This window comes from Apodemus sylvaticus, chromosome 5, assembly GCF_947179515.1.
Source record: "Apodemus sylvaticus chromosome 5, mApoSyl1.1, whole genome shotgun sequence".
NCBI classification, from domain to species: Eukaryota; Metazoa; Chordata; class Mammalia; order Rodentia; family Muridae; genus Apodemus; species Apodemus sylvaticus.
In genome coordinates this window covers 45,592,000-45,612,630 of record NC_067476.1, presented here as the reverse complement: position 1 = coordinate 45,612,630, position 20,631 = coordinate 45,592,000, and the positions used below count along the sequence as shown (strand labels likewise).

Genomic DNA, 20,631 nt, shown 5'->3' with positions numbered 1-20,631 from the left:
TTATTTTCTTGATAACTTGAAAGCCTGATTTGAAATGTAACCCTAAACAAAAGAGATACTATTTAGCACATTTTTCTCTTAGTAGTTATTCATTTTAGAAAACTCAATGAACTATATTTTAATGGTGGTGCGCCATCATTGTGAAAAATTTATGTGGTCTTTATTCACACTTAAGTATTTCACTTACCATAAGAGAGTATATTATCGATGAAAGTACTTTGTTTACTAGGAAGGGTCAAGCCATACTGATATTTTTTCCTATTAAAGATGAGCAAACCTATGGCATGTTCTATGTTACCTTGAAAATACAGAGGAATAACATTTGAAGATTATCTTGCATCTATAGATGGGAAATTTACTCTCATATAAGTAGCTGATAGAATGAAAAAAGGAAAATTTTCATATGCTATGATTTGAGTTCATTGGGTCTAATGACAATAGCTTAGTGGTGTTACTTCAATTAAAATATTTTATTATTATTTATTTATGGCCTTTGGATGTAACAGCTGGAAGTTAATCTAGCACAGATGGTATTATAAAAGATCTTTAGCTGGAGGAGATAGCATCAACACCCTAGGAATTAGACCAATGATGTTTCATTTTGTGAATTCTCTTGGAGCTTTCAAAAAAACAGTTATACCAAGATAATTTGCTCTAAAAATGCTTATTAGAAGTTTATGGCACCACAACTCATGGTGGTCCGATTTTTTCAAAATTTTAGAATATGTTTTAAAACTAAAAAATAAGAACAAAATGAAGTAGCAATGTTTATTTTCAGAGTTGCACACAAATTGTGCATCATCTAATTTCCATTGCTCGCCCTGGTAACTAAGATTCAGTTCTGGCTTTATTTTCTATCACCTGGATTGACTTAAAAGAAAACACTAAAGGACTAGCAGGAATTCACTGGTTACTTTGTCCTGTTTGGTCAAAGATAGTATTTATTATGTGGTTCCCAACAAGCTCTAAAAGTCATTTTAATTCATCATACAGGCCTGTGTTAAATACTTAGGCATTTAAGAATGGGAAGGGAGGTTAAATGAGAGAAGATTGAAATAGGCCTCCTATTTGGGTCACATAGTAAAAGGTGAAAAGATACTGTTCTACAAAGAGAGAGCCGGGATTGATAACGAGCTCCTATTGCTAAGGTAAGTGGAGAGTGGGAGACAATGGAAAGGATGTGTTGGTGTGTCTGGAAGCTGCAGACTGCAGCCTTTCAGAGGACGTCAGAGATTGCAACTGGTCATGAGGAGTGCTCTGAAATGGAAGCAATTAGAAAGGGGCATCTCAGGAACATTTGTTATTAAAGAGCAAAGGACATTAGACCGAGAGATAATGGAAATTAACTTAACACATTGTTATAGCAATGAGATGTTGAAATTCTGGGCTAAAATAATAGAGAACCAAGAGTAACTGGCAGTTCAACAGACCTCAAGAATCCAAGGAACCAGCTAAGTGGCATTTCTGCTGTCTGATACAGTCTTCTGAGAGAGGTCACCAGGTTTGTATGGAAAGGGTTAGTTGTGGGATTTAAGCTTTGCACATCATACCCATAGATTCTGCATACCTGGGTTTAGTCAAACTCTGATCAAAAACATCACATAAAAAACATGCCTACTGAATAGACACATATTGTGTTCTCATTGTTCCCTAAAAGAATGAAGGGTAATAATTATTTACATTGAATTTTGTACTATAGATAATCTAGATATGAGAGTACTGTGTAAGTTAATGCATGTACTATGATAACATTTATATACTAGGCCTGTTTATATACAGGACTTGTACATCTGTTGGTTTGGCTTTTTGTAGAGTCCTGGAACTGATCCTCTGTGGATTACAAGGGATGGTTGGGTTGAAAATAACAGTGTTGGTCAGAGTCAGAGGTCAGAGCTAAAAGTAGACTAAATAATGCAAGACTTAAAATTATTTGGTTCCCTGAAAATAGGAGAGGTCAAAAATAATTATAAGGCAAAAATGGGGTAAAGCTAAGGCCAGAATTGCCTGACTGGTGTAAGGTCAAGAAAAGACAGAAACGACAAAGCAAAGGAACTCCTATTGCATTAGTAACAGAGACTGATGACAGTGAACTTAGGAAGAATAAATACCCCCATTTGTGTCTGCTAAAAATCTCTTTTAATATATTTCAAAGCCAACTTAAGATTCACAGATATTTTATAAACTTGGAATATTAAGATGCAATTTGTCAGAGGCAGGAAGATTTCTGAGTTCGAGGCCAGCCTGGTCTACAGAGTGAGTTCCAGAACAGCCAGGGCTACACAGAGAAAGTCAGTCTTGAAAAACCAAAAACAAAACAAAACAAAAAACCAAAAACAAAAACAAAAAGAAAAAGAAAAGAAAAAGAAAGAAAGATGAAATTTGTCATTCATCATCAATTCCTAGAAAACATTTGTTTCCCTAACAAAAAATTATTATTGGGTAATTTCTATAATTCTATACCCTTTCAACTTAATTTTGAATAGATGAAATCCAATATCAGAAGTTACTGACATTTTTAAAATATAAATGTTAGTAGGAACATCATCAAAGTAAGCATATATATATATATAAAATCACATAAAATGGTTGAAATGACCATCAAAGGCAATATTAGATATTGCTTGTGCTATGGGGCTGATGAGATGCCTCAGAAATTAAGAGCACCTGCTGCTCTTGCAGAAGACCTAGTTTTCTTTCCCAGCACCCATGTGATAATTAACATCTGTAAATTTAGTTACAAGGGATCTGACACTGCTCTGGATTCCAAAGGCACTGCATGACTCACATCCATAAGTACAGAAAAGAATGCTCATATATAGAATATTAATTATATATATAGTTATGAAGATGGGTGGTTTGGAGGTGAGGGAGTATCTGGGGTAGGGGAAGGAATAGGGTCAAAATTCAATGTATTGAATTCTCAAAGAATAATCAAAACATTATTATGTATGTTTTTTGACATCATGTTCATATTTAATAAACAATAATTTTTTCATTTATTTAACATTAAATTTTATCTGGGATGATATATTTAATACCACAAAAACTTATCCAAAAGCAATAGGAAAATTCTCATATATGCTCAGAGACATCACATAACAGAACTTTAAAAAATAATAGCAATTATTAGTATACTCTAACATTACAGGACAAACTTAGCTAAATTCCATCTAAGTATACTTCACATATGCACCACCATGCACAGACACACACACACACACACACACACAAATACACACACACACACACACACACACAAGTGAGATTTTCATTTGTATTTTTTGCTAGTTTCTGGACAATGGCTGAAGTAAATAAAGCATTGAGTTCTAGTTTGGAGAGCATGTGATATTATTTGGGTTTGCTCACAGAGTAAGCAGTCATTAGGCTGAACACAACAGAGTTTTATTACACTTATACTTAAAACTAAAAACCATTTCTAAATTGTATACATGGTCTTCCTTTACATTAGGTAGTAAACCAATCAGATTAGATGATTTGAAAACCCGAGATACTCCAGTTATTTCCACTCATTTCTGTAATAAAATATGACTAGCAACTGATGCCAGAGATAAAAAAAAATCCCTGATATATGTGTGAACTCTAGTATTATATACATGACCTAAAGTGTCCTTCATAAATGTGTTCATTATGTGTGTATGTATATGCCACTTATATAAACAGACTGGTATGGAAAAAACTCAAAGTTTTGCATGAAAAATTGAAGACATGAATTTCAAAATACTTACACTTTTAATTTAGGACAACTCGAATTTCTGCAAATAGTGTAGCATTCTCTAATGTACTGTTCTGTTTTTTATGGTTTTAATGTTCACATAGTCATGATAACTATACATCGTTCTCATTTAATGTTTAGAAGTTTACTGGCTTATCTTCCCTAAGGAAATATTTAGGATAAGTGATTTCAATGACCATGTTCTTAGCAGAATTCCAAATTCAGCCTAGCAATAGCCTACTATGACCTTCACTTCTGACCATTCTTACTTCTCACAGGGGTGAGACCAAGCTGGCGCCATCAAGAATGCCGCTCTGGTGTTTTTTAAGCAGCCAGAGGCTCAAGTCACCACTTTTACCCAGGTTACCCAAGCAAGTTGTGCTTGTACAGTCACTTCCTAAGTGAATTTTGACTGGCCTGCATGCTCTGCCGCTCTGTTCCTTCCCTTGCTGTGGTAAGGAAGTGTGAGGCTGGCCCAGCTCCTCTCTGCTGAAGCGTGTGACACATCCCAGCATGGTCAGGCAAGACGGGCAGTCCCAACATCATGGTCAATTCTGCGGATGGGCTTTCCACATTAGCCTTTTAGTTATTAAAACAGAAATAATTGCATGCCCGATAAGATTTACCACAAAAACACACTAGAAATGCTTACAATTCGATATAATCAAAGACTTAAGAGAGCATGCATATTTTAACTTTCTGTTTTGATTTCATTAAAATAAGACCATAGCTTTTTTTGTTATTGATGATTCAGCCCTTATATGTAAACTGTGCCACCAAAATAAGCCTCAAGAGATTTGTGTTTGTGTGTACATGTGCACAAGTGCAGTGGTGTGTGTGTGTGTGTGTGTGTGTGTGTGTGTGTGTGTGTGTGATAGTACTGCCATTTTCAAGCCATTATATTCAGATCAATGAATATCACTTTCAAATGAACCAGTTCCCGTGCTCCAGATGGAAATGTTTGCTTTCATGCTTTCAGAGAGGCTCTATAAAAAGCAACAGGAGAGTTGTGAGATCTTGATGAAGCCAGGTATTAGTCTGAATATGCATTTGAGTACCCGGTATCTCTGAACATTTAGGAGAACCTTTCAGTCAAGTGTCTGAAAAAAAAAAAAAAAAACCATGATGATCAGTGTAAAGTAGTCCAAAGGATGACTCCATGCTGTAAACATATGCCATGTGACACACGTGGCACACTAAATCATTGCCCTAATGTACTTGCTTTTGGTTTTTGTTTGTTTGATTTTAATTGCTTTTGACTTGGTATTTCCCTGTGAATGTTCATTTCTGCCTGATTGTTCTACCTTAGACTGAGTGTGCAAAAAAATGACACTTGGAATATTTCCTGGTTTTGATGGTTTGGTTACAGTTTTCTGAGGAGCAGAGTCCTCTCCTGAAAATACTGTGATCCTCTGAGTTAGCTGAGTCTTTACTCTAGGGACTTGACTGTCTCCTGTTGGTGCCATGGCTTATTGACTTCGGCCAAAGTGCAAGTTTTAGGGGAAAAACTAACCAGAAATCAAACATTGCTAAACGTTGGGTTTTTGACAGGCTAAAATCTAAACTTACATTTGTCTATGAGTTTAATTTATACATGCATTCTTCTATAGATGCATTGAGACTTAATTGTTGAGTCCTACCAATTCAAAGATATTTTTTAACGAGTGAAAAAACACTGTTGCTGTTGATTTAGCTGAATAGAATAAAATAGTATTGGGAAGTTGTCGGTCTCATCACTTTCCTTGCAGGGAGACTCATTTCTGAAGCTTTTATGAAAAATTTAAAGACTAGTTGTTTGAGTTCTTGAGCCTACAACCTACTGGAAAATGCACTGTGTTGTTTTCAGAAATTGATGAATGATGGGAAATGACTTTAGCTTTTGATTTCTTGACTGTGTCTTTCAACTAACATTTCAAGAGGCAGAGATGGGTATGTAAATAGCCACTTTAATCCATCTTGACCTTTAAAGAACTGTCTTGGTGTTCTTCTGTGGAGGAAACCCCCATTAAGTCTTGTTCTAATGGCAATGTTTGTCTCCCTTCTCAGGATAAGTGGTCTTTCTCTCCTGCTTTCTTAATGCCCTTTGCCTTACTCTTCACCTACACATAATTACTTTTCCATTTTACATACTATGCTTTTATAAATATGGCTATTTTTACATAAAAGGAGCACTGAGGGTATTGTACATTTAACATCTGTCAAGGAGAAACCAGATGGTGACAATTTATAATTTTTAACCACTCAGTAAGAGGTTGGCAAGTGAGTTATTGGTTTTAGTCACTTCTCAACTTGGACAAGCAACAAATGGCCCCAGTGTACGGTTGTTTGTTGTTCTTGTAAGATGTTTTAACAAGGGTATGAATTTTCATATCCAAGTTATCACACCAAGGCCCTAAAAAGACTTTGTCTACCTGTATGACAAAATCGAGAAATTCTCAGGAGTAATGGCTCGATTTTTTGAGGCAATCTGTAATGGCTGAATCTTTTATTTGTCTCTTGAACCATATAGCAGTTTGTAAGAGTCAAACAATGTGAGCACTGATTGAAACACGAATGAAATGTGAGCGCATTTCAGTGGAAGTAGGCCAGTTGCTAACATTCTCTTCCATCTCTGAAAGTTAAATTCTATTATTTAATTGGACAAAATGTCAAGAGCACTATCCTTCATGCTCTTGCTCTAGAGAGGAATTTCTCTATAAGGTCACGTGATCTGGGGGGGAAATGTCCTCATGGCCTGTTTGGTTGCTAATTCTGTTATTCCTCTGTTGAGATAACCCATTCCTCTGAGTGAGTGGTAGTTGCAGCTGACCTTGAAAGCATCATAATCAGGTACCATGTTTGAGAGCATGGTTCTTGGATCTGCAAGCACTTCCACAGCATTGCGCCAGGCTTCTGCTATAGCCAGGCATGTGTTCTATGGCTGAGTTCGGCCTGGAGAATGTTGCATCTTAAATCCTGCTTCCGGCGTGCATTCATAGAGCATAAGCTATCATCCTTCTGTAGACTGAGCAGTCTCTACAAGGGATGGAAGACTCTAACTTTTAAGGGCCATGTAGTATTGGACAGGCTAAGGAGAAAACAGTACAAGGAAACAAGACAGAACTTGTACTATGTGGTTTTATCTGGAAGCCTTCTGCTGTTATGCCTATATTCCCAGATCTGTTTATTTGTTCTAACTACCTCAGAACAAACATTAACTTTGGTTACTTAGTGTATTTATGTAATTTAATATGGAAAATTTCATTTCTGGTTTCTTTGCTCTTTTGATATCATTGTAGTATCACAACTCTGGCAATATAAATGAAAGTAAGTTTTTCAATTGTGTTTATCATCAGTCACTGCTTTTAAATAAGTCATATGCTTTTCGATTAATCTGGTAATCATTTTAGCATAGTGATAAGAATTTTACCCTCTGCTACAGTATGAATTCCATAATGTTTAGTATGTAGTTATTTGTAGTATAACAATGTATATAATTAGTATAGATTGTTCTTATAACAATGTCTAGAATGTAAGTGCTTATTTTTCTAGAAAGTAAAATAGTGATTTGAAAATGCAGATATGAATTTCTTCATGTATCCAGTGACTCATGAATATCAGGTAGTATATTGGGCAGTTTATGTCACTTAGTCTGAACTCAACTCATGGTTTCATTTACTAATGTTAGTAAAATGGCTGTTATGTCAAATGATGTCTTTACATAGTTTATACAAGATTTTCAGTTTCATAGGATAAAATATTCATACTTTCCTATGACCAAATTATGGCATGAGGGTTACAAACAGTGTTGTGGCCTTGCTCACCAAAGAGAACTCAGTAGGACGAGAGCTCTGATTTGTGGAAGCTCACTCTAAACCCTCAGAGAGGAGAAGCCTCCTGTAAAACACTTATAAGACAGAAACTAGTATACCATCTTTCAGCTTTTGGTTCATGAAAGTCCTAAGGACTTATAAGAAGCCCTCTGAACATTCATTGGGAAACTTCCCATGGCTGAAGTTTAAAATGCTTAATAACCAGAAAACCTCTTGGATGGCTGCAAAATTGTTCTCCATATAAGCAGGTTCTACCCTTTAGACAAGACTAAAAAGACAAGGTCTTTTCCCCACCTATTGTTAAGACATGCTAAATATCAGAGCCCTGGGTAGATGGGGGCGGGGGTATAAAACATTTTCCTCTCTATTTAAGATGTATATGTATTATCTCCAGAGCCAACTGGATATGGATATTATGACATCCAAATGTGTTAGCTATAGCTGTACATTTATCATCTTATGGCAGCACAATAGCAAAATTACATCCAGTGGTCCACACTGGGAAAATTAGCCATCCAGATTAATAGCTAGTATTAATTGTACTATGAAGAAGTATGTTAAATAAGTATTTGTATTTAAGTATAAGATATCAGCATAGCATTGGTAAGATAATTTGATTGAAAACTAAACATAATACCATTAGTTAATGGGACTGGAGGGTAAGTATATTTTCTAAAAATATTCACATGAGAAAGCACACATGCATGTATATTTAAAAAATGGCAATATTCTCCCCTCAGTCTTCTTTATTGAATGTCTGGTATTATAGAAAATCATTTGTAAGTATATGTTTCTAATATTAAAGCACTTATATTCATTAAAAATATTTTCTAATATTGCTAGACTTTTTTCAAATCAATGTATTCACATAATTTATCAAAAAGTAGAGATGAAATTATCTAAACATTATAATTCTCTCTATAAGAGTAACATAAAAATACATTCATCTATTCACCCTTCATGAAAACAAGATGAAGATTTAATGTCTACTCCCTATTTTGTTATGTAGTTGACATTTTCATACATAATATGTATGTGTACTGTGTATTTGGTATGTATGTATATGTATATGTTTGTATACGTATACATGTATATCTGTTCATTCTTCTATATATAAACATGCACACACCTGTATAAATGAGTATATTTGGCCAAAGGCAACAAGTGTAGCAAAAGCTAAACAGATGGTAGCATTTGATGGAGGCAGTCATGTAAAATAGAACTCATGGAGAAGGTAGATTATGACCATGCCCAGAAGACATTATTGGGCATAGCTTCCCAAGAGGATGAAGATGAACACGAACCTCTTTTATGACTAATCTCTGAATACTTTGGTTTCTTATCAGTGATATTTCTGCTGTGGCATAACCATGCCCACTCACCAAAATCCATAGCATTCACCCCGCCAGCCACAGGTGAGGCTGAGTGCTGGGACCTATCACCCAGTATGCCCTGAGTTACCACAGAAGCTGCTACAACTTTACTCAGTCGAAGCTTTCCTGGGCTTTTCCATTTTTAAGAATAAAAATAGCCTATCTGAGAGAACCTCCAAAGTTTGGGAGAAGAAAGTCTGTCTCAGCTTTCTCACATTTCCCAATGTAAAGGGTTTTGAGGTAAAAGTTCATATTGTATGACAATCCTAAGACCCATCAGCTCAAAATGATCAAATAGCTTCACTAAAAGAGATGATTATATTAAACATATATTAGTACACATAACTATATATTTTATTAAATATTTAGTCTGGCATGATCAACTCAAAATAACCACACAGGAAACAATCACTATCCTAAAATTACTCTTCGATTTCAGTTCATGTTCCAAAAATATTAAAACCGTATCAGCACTGAGATTTAAGGTAAGTCAGGAATTATGAGCCAAATTTCTCTGAATAGAACTTCTGTTTAGGAAAGCATTTAGGTCTTTTTAGAATAGCACATCCACTCTTTCCAAAAGCTAGGACAGTGTGACCCTAACACTTGGCTGCTGAAATTAACATGGCTTTGAAGCCCTTGGTCTGTCCTTGAGGTGTTCTTCTGTCACAAAAGCTTTACTTTCCCCGAACCTTGTTATATGTCATGTCTTTGCCTCAGTTTCCATAAAACACTGCATATCCATGATGTCTTTCCACATGATCCTAGAAAATTTATTAGATATTGATTCTGGCAACATTAAGGGGGCTATTCTTGTCATACACCATGTCACAATGATTTATTTAAAGGAAAAATTTGCAGCCTGATCATACATTGCATTGAGAATGAACTCCTAATAAAAATTCCAGACAATGTCATTTATGGAGAAATTTCCATTTCATTTAGAAGTCTTTGCAAGTATTGAATTCATTTATGATGTTCAAAAAAGAATGAGAGGGGGTAATCCATCATTTTCTTCTAGTAAAATAAGGAGAAAATTATGTAAGCTAGAGAAAAATATAGCTCAAAGCTGAGCCATGATGAATGTGATTGATGTTAACCTGTAGCCCTGCCTTGCTAAAATTACAGAAACAGGACAGTGCTTAGAAGCAACTGACAGTGTTCTTTGCCTTCTGAAAAATTCCATCTGAAGAGGTGGAAGTTGTGATCTGATTTGATGCATTTAATTAAAAGAATAATTATTAGATAAGAGCATCCTGAACTTTATGAGACCCTTTTGATGTGTCTGGAGTATTCATAGATGTTTTCACATAGAATTAGTGTGCAAATGAAGATTCTAAAGCAAGTTTGTCTGTCTTTCTAAGTATCCACAGTAACCACTGTCCTTTCTGTCTAAAGAGTAGACCTTGTTCATGTTACTAGTGTATGGCCATCAGTAGAATTAAAGCAGTCATGCTTACTGCCATTTTTTCACACGTGACAGAGTGTTTCCTCATCACTTGAGTAAAGAAGGGGAGAGATTCACTTCTTTGACATGGGCTTTGTTTCCAGAAATTAAATGCAACCAGCTCTTCTGAAGGAAGCACAGTTGATGTTGCTCCACCCCGAGAAGGTGAACAAGCAGAAATTGAACCTGAGGAGGACCTTAAGCCAGAAGCTTGCTTTACTGAAGGTAAAGAAACTCTAATGTGTTGAAATGATTCATCCCTACAGAATCTGAATAAACCTCATTCAAAAGAGACATATAAAAGAAATAGCAAGGACATGTTCATTTCGTTTGCCCTGTTTCATCCACCCTGTATGTGTTAAGTTGCTTCTGATCTTAAAATTTCCAGATTGAACTACAGCCGACCCTGCGTCTGAACAAATGAAAGTGTGCTAAGCGCCATATGTTGTTTTTGTTGTTTCTTCTGCTTTGTACTTATTGCCCTTATCCTCCAGAATGTAATAACATTTGAGATGCACATCATTCTGGCCTGTCACATCATTGACATGACAGTTCCTTCAAAATGCACAGGAAGTAGGGTAACTGGATTTATACAAGCTACAGTAATTATACCCATTCCCCACCCCCACCAGTTCCAAATTTGTCTAATTTGTGCTGTGTTTGGAAATGGCCCTGTGCTGTGGAGTGTTGGCATGCTGCCATGCAGTTCTCCTAGTGACCAGCTCATCTTGCAATAAAGATTTATTGATTCATTGCGGTTGGATTTGATGTGACAAGTAGTAGCTGAGAGAGAGCAACAGATTAGACAGAAATTGGAAATCATATGATGTCTAGGAGGCAGAGGAGAAGAGAGCAGAATAAGAGGCGCGGACTGCAAGATGAGTCATAGGTGTGACTAAGAAAAGAAGCGAGGCTGAATATAAATTAGCTTGAGAAAGCTGACAGTGGCTGACACCTAGGGAGCCAGTGGGGTTTTCTTTGCCTGAAAAGAAGGGAGTGAGTACCCAGGGTCACATGGGAATATGAATAAACAACTTGCATATCTGGCTTTGCTCCCAAACCAGTGTAATGAAAAGGGACTCTATTTTCCTTAGGGACTTCAAGGCAAAGTGATTCTAACCTGTATTGAAAAATAAAAACCATTTTGTAACTCAAGCAAATGTATGGAAATTCCATAAATTCTAAATCTATAAGTTTAAGCATAAGCTATTATATAGGAGAGTGTTGAAACAAAACTGGGCAGTAAAGCAGCCAGCTACCTATCAAATGAGCTGGAGTTGGGGTAAGGAAGAAACAAAAATGTTATTTTTTATATTCATGATCAAAGTCTATTTCCCTATTTTATTATATTAATATTGCCTTTTAGGATGCATTAAAAAATTTCCCTTCTGCCAAGTGAGTACGGAAGAAGGTAAAGGAAAAATCTGGTGGAATCTTAGGAAGACCTGCTATAGCATTGTAGAACACAACTGGTTTGAGACATTCATTGTGTTCATGATTCTCCTCAGTAGTGGTGCTTTGGTAAGTGATTGTGTAATGGCTGGAACCAAGCTCTGCTGAAGTAGCCAACTCCCTAGGGATACTGCAAGTGCCCACTCAGTTTAGAAATCAAAAACTAGGAGTATCTGTGCCATGCAGAGCTGAGAACTCTGCAAACTTTTGTTCAAAATAAGTCAAAACCATGAAACTGCAGCCAGAAGGAATTGCACATCTGCAGCCAGAAGGAATTGTACATCTGTGGTTTGCCCACCAGGTGTTTTGCTCGCTGTTATACCATTTGCAGAGCCATTCCCCTGGCTGTGGTAGCATCCCAGCCAAGTGTCACCCAGTCTGCCTTAATAATTGTATTTATGGGTTATCTGTGAGTCTTGCTTTCTTTATGTACAATGAACTTATTCTTTGATAATAAGAGATGGAAGCACAGAGATATTGTTGGAAGAAGCCAGTTCTATCTCTTATGAACTAGATGTCTTTAGTTCATCTTCCATGAATGTAAGCATGCTTTTGGCAGTGACTGAGGTAGCTACTTGTGGGTGAGAAGTAAAGATAACAGCATATATAAAATCAGTATAGATGCCAACATTCCTGTGCCAATATCCCCAGCTAGCTTTGGTCTTTAGCTTCTGCCTGATGGAAAAATATTTGAGTGATTTAAGCCAATACTCTTCTAAGTGTTGCTTGCTTCTCAATATTACCCTAGAAATATTTGTAAATGTTTTGGAACGGCAGACCATTAAAGTCAATAAAGTTTTCTTGATTCACAGGCCTTTGAAGATATATACATAGAGCAACGAAAGACGATAAAAACCATGCTGGAGTATGCAGACAAGGTTTTCACTTACATCTTCATCCTGGAAATGCTCCTCAAATGGGTGGCCTATGGATTTCAAACCTACTTCACCAATGCCTGGTGCTGGTTGGACTTCTTGATTGTTGATGTGAGTATCAGAGATGATTTCTAGGAATTCTTAAGAATGAGTTTCCATATATTGAGACCTTAGCACCGAGAATCTTGGTTCATTCATACTACTGTATCTGTGTATATCAAAACAAAAGAATCAAACAATAGCAACAGCATCAAAGCCTGCAGTAAACTCCACAGGGAATCCTGGCTTTCGTGCAAGAAGAGAGGAAGTACCCCAAATGTAGAAGTGGTAAGTGTAGAAAACACACAGAGGCTTCTCTGTACCACAGGCAGACATTTGAGGTTTTGTCACAAGAATAGTACACAACCAATTTGCTGATGGATTAGATCTAAGCATTTAGCTTATTAACAGACCATTTAAAAATCTTCAGGAGACTGAGTCACAATTGATTAGGGGTCAGGAATTTTGAGATTTTAACTTTAACTCCCAACTAAATTACTTGTTAGTAAATAATAATAAATTGACGTGTTTTCTGTATTCCTTCAGTCACATGTCTGTAGAGACATTAAAGTACTTCTCAATTTTATAATAGGTAGTTGGGAATCCCTATAGCTAATGAGATACTTACTACCATGCAAAGAATAAGACAAAGGTCTGCTTTGGCTGACTTGAAGTGAGTGGCAAGAGGAACATCGTAACATGGAATCTGTCTGCCTTCAGGACTATTTTATCTTTTTAATTTAAATAATGGAGACACACTAGGGAAATAATGGTCAGCTTGTGCCCTGTAGTCTAAGATGTCTCATTGTAAAGGGCCACACACAGTCTCCCAAATGAAACAAGGCTCTCCATGCCCTGCCTTCTGAGCAATCAAAAATCACTCCATTTTTAGCTGTTACATTTGAATATGAAACAGTGATTTCTATATATGTGTGTGTTCATTCATTAGCAATTTCAGCAAGCTTATGTCTGTCCAAATACTACTGACATTCTCACCTACACTTACTCATTGTTCTACAGCCAAAATGTGTTCAGCCGCCTGAGTTCACCAGAAGTCTGCTAAGTTTCATTTAATACCCCATAAATGACTTCCAATCTTCACGGCTGGTCTTTCATGAATAATAGACACTAATCGTAGGTTGACCTGAAAACGCTGTCCATAAAGGAAAGGTTAATGTTCTTGAGTACGAGCTGGGATGGATCTTTAAATATGGCCTTCATTCTAATCTAGATATTAGGAAACTGAAGATTAAATAATTTTCCTGAAATAACTACTAATCATAAAGTTGACACTTGTTTCCAAATTCCTTGATTCTCAACTAGATTGCTTTCATCCCTTCTATATTCCCTGTCTAACTGTTCATATTTTATTTTTGTTATGTATAACAACAATTTACTAATGAGGTAGACCTCAAAAATTTTACATATATATTATATTTATATATTATACAACATGTATATTTAAATGATGTTATATAGATATTTTGATATCTTCTAGTGAATAATATTTAAAGGAGCATCCAATTATGCCAAAATTATTTGCCCTTTAGTGAGAAAAAAAATTGCCAGACTGCAACTGATAAGTAAAACCCTTCTACTTCTAGGCAAGTTGTTTTATTCTAGATTTTCATCTTCTAATCCCAAACAAGATCTGAAATATATAAATTCATGTTAACTGATGATAACAAGTTAACTTCAAAGAACTGGATCAACTGAGTTGTGTTAAAGTATACACTAGAAAAATACCACTTTTCAAAGTACAAAATATATCTTTTTATTTTCCATTATTTTTCTTTTGATATGTCTGAGTACCTTAGTGGCACATATGTCTGTGTACCACACTGTGCTGGGTACCCACACAATCCAGAAAAAGAATCAGATCCAGTAGAACTAGAGTTGGAGATGGTTATAAGTTGTCACATAGATGCTGGGCATCAAACCCAGCTCCTCTGGAAGAGTAGTTACTGCTCTTAACCTCTGAGCCATATCTCCAAACCCTAAATAAAAACCTTAAAAGCAAATTGCTGACTCTGCACCAAACTGCCATACAAAGGTAGGACTTGCAACAAGGAATATTTCATCTCTTTGAAAAATACATTCTCTATTTGAGGAATATATCTATGTTTTTTAAAATATCACTTCTTTAAAATCATACTAAATGTGACCACAGTGGTGGTCTCCTCACATTTTAACCTCCTAAAATGAGGTCTGTTTACTCTGTAAATCTATTTGAAACCCTTATAGAAGATACAAAGTATTATAGTCAAAGAAACAAGGTGGAGACAGGCAAACTTCTAGCAGAGACTGTACTCCATGGGATGGGAAATATGATTAAATAAGCTTCAATTATTAAAACAACTAAATCTAAATGTAAGCTCACTGCTGTGTAATAATAAAGAGTCTTAGGATGGGATGTGACTCTGGATTGGAGGCAGAAAGTCATTGTTAGTTGCTGTCCAAGTAGATGTCCCTAACAGGTGGTCAGAGGGAGGCAGCCTTCATTCAGAGAATGGGGGGGGGGGGAGAGTCGTGTGGTTCTAATTCTTGACTCTAACATGAGGATGAGAAATAGAAATGGAATAAACAGGGAAGAAAAATGCTCCGGTAGCCTGGGATGAAACATGGGGGTGGGGGGAGGAGAGAGAGGGAAACTGAGTCAGACATGGACCAAAGGTTTCCCAGACATGTAATTATATACATAGAACATGGTGACAATTTATGATACAGAATTATGAGAGGAAGACTTGGGGAGTCAAGTCATGCTGAGGGGTAACTAACCTTTTAAAAGATGATATTTGAGGAAGGAAGGTAAATGATGGAAGTAGGGAGATGGACAATGAAGTTGCTTTAGTCATCCAGGAAAGGGGGTTTTGTCTCAGACCAAGGTCATGATTGATGGACGAGCAGTGTACCTGGAATGAGGAAGTAGAGTGGATCTAGCATGTGGGTATTCCTCCATCTTGAACACAAGAGCCAGCAACTGTATGCTAAGTGTCAGAAAACAATTTTGACACAACCAGCCACTGTGAAGAGGACGATCGGAAAGCAAGTTTGACACAGTGGGTGGAGGAGAGGAGGAGGTGTATTTATTAGACAGTCAGCAATAGATGGTGAATTTTATACAAGTCTTTCTCGCTCAAGAGAGAAGCCAGAATCTCATGTGTGAATTTAGAGGCTACCTGGCTAGAGATGCTCTCTGAAGCTACAAATATGCTTTAATGCCTAGGCAGAGAATAAAAATTAACAAAGGAGTCAAGTCTGAACTTCAACATTAAGAAGTTGGGCAAAAGACAACAACAACAAACAAACAAATAAATAAAGCAACAAAAATCAGAATAAGTTCTGAATGAAGAGATCTACAGCAAACACAATGACTGAACTTAGAATCAAGAAGGTCATCCAAACCCATGTCTCTACTCTAGTAGTGTACCAGACAGATCACCTTTTCCATTTGTGTAACTTTTTCTTATCAAAATGATATCTTCATAAATTGCACAATATGCTGTAATATTTCCTGATTATAGAAACTATTTTTACCAATGCTGATAGACTAATTTTTACTGATTAATATTTACCTGGCATTTTTTGAAAACAACTGGAATCGTTATGGTCCTTGTGAGTTTTTACATAAGCATAGCCCCATCCATCAGTAAACTCATCCTCATCACTTATAATTAGAGACATCATAAACAGTCATAATCATTCTCACAGTCAAATCAACACTTCAAATCCAGTCTTGCACTTGATTAAAGATGATGTATCCATTAACAAAGACACTGTGATTTGGTTTTTTTAGCATAAATAACATGCAGTGTGATTTTGTTGTAATCACCTTAAAAGATTAAAGAAGTAAATATGGAGAGACCACATGTTTCAAAATGCACAGTTTTAAATGAACAAAATTAGTATTTAGAATGTTTAAGGAAAATGCCTGTGGAAGCTATGACTTGTAAGTACCACATAGTACTCTCCAGTGATGCGACACTGGACTTACCCTTTACCCAGAGATGAGTAAATGCGATGATCAGGATGCCACTATTTTTATAACTGCCTTGTAAGTTTTCTAATCAAGACAAACAAATACTCTATAAACGCCTAAGAGTAAAGAAACAAAGAAGTTCAAATGTCCTGTGGTATAGTCTCCCCATTGTTACTGGTGGTGAACAGTGTGTGTGAGGGAGTGGGGAGTGTTCTCAAGTTAAGGGAGCATAGAAGGGATTGTGGGTATTTGAAGAGAAGGTTGCAAGGCTGGGCTGTGCTTAACTAGCTCAGCACTGAGGCTCAGCGCTGCTGAGGCTTCAATCAGAGGGAGGTAGGAGGGAGCGATGGGTCACAGAGATTTGGATAGCTCCTTTTGGCAAACATTAATGGGAAAGAGTTATCAGTTAAAGCAAGGAGAAGAGATGGAATTCTAGGAATGTGTTGGGAATGTCCCACAATAAGGTTACTCCCTTGTTGTCTTAAATGTTTTGGGGAGAGACACAGACACAGTTCACTTTCCTTCTTGGGCACTAAAGGCAGAAAGCCCAACTTAATCCTGCTGAGTTTACTGGATTTTCTCGCTGAGTATAGGTGTGTGGCTTTAACCAAGCACACACACACCACAGCACAGTCCCACCCATCCATCGTAGGTGGTGACATCTTGGAAACTGTGTGTCAGTGTCCCTTTGAAACTAATCTTGCTTTTCATATAACCGCCAAACCCTTTACAGCTGAGGGAAGGAACAGAGAAATAATATTTGGAATCTCAGGTGAGGGTTTTTGACCCTCCCTTATCCTGGGGAGTGTCATTACCATTACCCTATATTTGTCCACTATTGCCATGGTTACCAGGGGCGGAGTCCAACCCTGCTATGTTGTACCCAGAGGAAAAATCACTATACCAGACAAGGACATATTTTTCTGCCCTTTTATTTTTTCTGATAATTTAATATGAATGAAGGGAGTAGATAGTTTCGCAAGGCTAATGACATGAAGAATTTATTATAACGAAGCAAAGAGTGGTGAGTTTCTGGCTTCTAGATGGTCACAGGTGGTTGGTGTGTTCTTTTGCTCTAATTCAGCTATAAGATTTTTCTGTCAATCTTTGCTAAGAAGTCAGCTAGATTTTTTAAAATTATTATTATTTTTGCTCCTCCTAATTGTCACAGGACAAACTGAGGAACTTTTATCAGTCTCATTAATAATAATAAAAAATAAAATAAAAACAAACTAAAAATAATGCTCTATTGTAATGCTCTATTGCTGTCTCAGAGTCACAGAATGTCACAAGCAACTGTAAATCCTGCCACCTTCTCAGAGAAAGGAGGCAAAGAAGAGGACAAGAGAGAAAGCCATGTCATTTGCAAAAAGTCACATGATAGAAGGGGAATGGGGAAGGCTTTACAAAAACAATGAGATCGCCCAGAATGCCAGGGAAAACATGCCCTGACTGTGATCAGCATCTGAAAAAGGGAAAAGGAAGAAAAGGGAAAGGAAAGGAAAGAGAAGGAAAGGGAAGAAAACCAAAACAAAACAAACTTTTTTTTTTTAATTGAGACTCAAAAACGTAGACAGGCCACCTGACAGAGTAACCACCTCTCAGCCCAATAGTTCTTCAAGTGGCTGAGTAGAGCAAAGGTTTCTGGGGGAGATAAATATACTATCTCATCACAGGAATAATTATTCTTCTCATCTCCTTGATGTGGCTTTAGGTGGATCAGTCGTCATGAGAGCTAGTCTTCCAGCCAGGAGATTGACAGTCCTTGTTGGATTAGCTCTTAATGGAGAAAACAGTAGTGTGTAATATTCTAGTCTTTGGAGCATGTTAGCTCTCCACCCAGGAGCAGAGGAATAGTCCATTCCTTTGCCTAGGAGCAAATAGCTTTACCTTAATGTGCTTCAACAAAGCCCCGCTGTCCACCCTCAATGGTCTCCAAAATTGCTGTAACACTCTCCTCTTCAAGATCGGAGACCCCAGCCATACCAGGGTATATACCTGAATCTCAAAAGATGCACAGACTGCTTACAGAACTTTCTACATTTGCTATTTTTCTGACCAAAATACAAAAGTTGGGCCGTTTTCCCTTTTTATTCAAAGTAGCATGGGAAAAGTTCCATTAGGAAAAAAAAAAAAAGCTTTTATTTTCAATGAACTCATTTAAATGCTGGGATGGGGAAGAGAGAGAGAAAACAAGAATTAAAATTAAACTTTTTAACATTAAAAACAGGAGGGTGGGCCCTAAAATAATTTAGGAGATGGTTGAATATATATCATATATATGTATGGGGTATCATATATATAACTATATATTATATACCATATATAAAATAAACTATAAAACATAATTTTGTATATATTATAAATTAAAAAGTTTTTGACTTGGTATCTATAATAAATTAATATATATGATTGCACACACACACACATACACACACACTCACACACACCCATTTTAACATGAAAATTCAGATATCCACTTCCAAATTGTTTGCCAGAGGGAATTAATATCTGCCTGGACTGGAGATTCAGTCACAGCCCCACAGGTAGCCTCCACAGAGTGGATGAAGGCAAGCGATAAAATTCAGCCATCACTTTTCTGTGGTGCTCCAGCCTATTTGCAAGCAGCCTGGTGACCGCAGGTCCAGAGCCTTTCGCGCGTTCTTTAAACTGCTTTCTCACGCCTGTAGATGTGGGGGTCTCTGTCACTTTTTCTTTAAAGAGAAACTCATCATTTCTGCGCTTGCTATGATACAGCATGTTTTAAAATTAATCCCTTCATTTTCTCTTCTGTTCCATTTTCTGTATTCTTTTGCCTTCCTTCTCTTTTGCAAATTTCATCCAAATAGGGAGCAGAAGTAAATCATTACTCAAAAGATAGATTAACATTTGAGTTTAAAAAGACTCTGCATGTGTTATTGTATGGCTAACGAGGGAGGCCAAGGTAAGAACTTAAAGTAGGAGGCTGGAGGCAGAATGCAAATGCAGATGCAGATGCAGATGCAGAAGCAGTGGAAGATCACACTTCCTGTCCTGCATCCAGCATTCTGAGGTTTCTAAGGAATGTTGTATATAGTCTTGCGTTTACCTGCTAACAGTTCTCCTGTCTGCCCACTAAGAATCAGGCCTGCTTGGGTCAAATGTAAAGCATGCAAGTATTGACTATTAAAATTGTGATAATCTTAGAGATATTTGCATGAAAAAATTATTTTAAATTGCTTGATTAAACAATCTACAACCAACTCTCCACCCCAAAAAAATTAAAAAAAAAAAAAACAACCTTTATTTTCCTAAATAAGTCAAATTCATTACAAATACCCACTAGGTCAGCCAATTTTTGATGATCTGCTCTGAAACATTCATATTATAAAAATAAAGGGCTAAAGAACCACCTTGGGCAGAGAGCTATTTGCAGCAGCAGGAAGAACTTTGTTCTGAATGCCAATACTCATGCAAAAAGCCAAGTGTAATTACATGCATCCATAAGCCTGATGCTGGAGAAGTGGAGACCAGAGACTCCTGAAACTCACTGGGTGGTCAGTGTAGCTGAAGTAGTAAGCTTCAACTTCAGTGAGACCCTGTCTCTATAAATAAGAAAGAGTGACTGAAGAAAGCACTGTTGCCAATCTCTGGTTTAGACACCACACATGCATACACAGTATATATGTGTATATGTATGAATGTATGTATGTATGTATACATAATATATATGTGTGTGTGTGTGCATGTGTGTGTTCATGTGTATGTATATGAGATATATATGTATGAAATTAAATATATGTGAAATACATATACACATATATGAAAAGTAATGTTTCACAGCTCTCATTGTGACTTAGAGAAGGCCTGATATTTTGTCCTCTGACCTCTAAGTTCCATTAGAAGCTCAGTTTTATTAACAGCTTCTCAAACAATATTGAC

At 36.7% G+C, this 20,631-nt stretch overlaps 1 protein-coding gene across 6 annotated transcripts in view; it reads left to right on the top strand.

The window, feature by feature from the left end:
• Positions 1–20,631, top strand: part of LOC127685410 (sodium channel protein type 3 subunit alpha) — a 79,592-nt gene that overhangs the window by 42,359 nt on the left and 16,602 nt on the right. For all 6 annotated transcript variants that reach the window (XM_052182596.1, XM_052182594.1, XM_052182592.1 and 3 more), the window contains exons 17-19: positions 10,470–10,590; positions 11,732–11,886; positions 12,630–12,803. In XM_052182596.1, the coding sequence (XP_052038556.1) occupies positions 10,470–10,590; positions 11,732–11,886; positions 12,630–12,803 (450 nt within the window). The remainder of the gene's footprint in view (positions 1–10,469; positions 10,591–11,731; positions 11,887–12,629; positions 12,804–20,631) is intronic.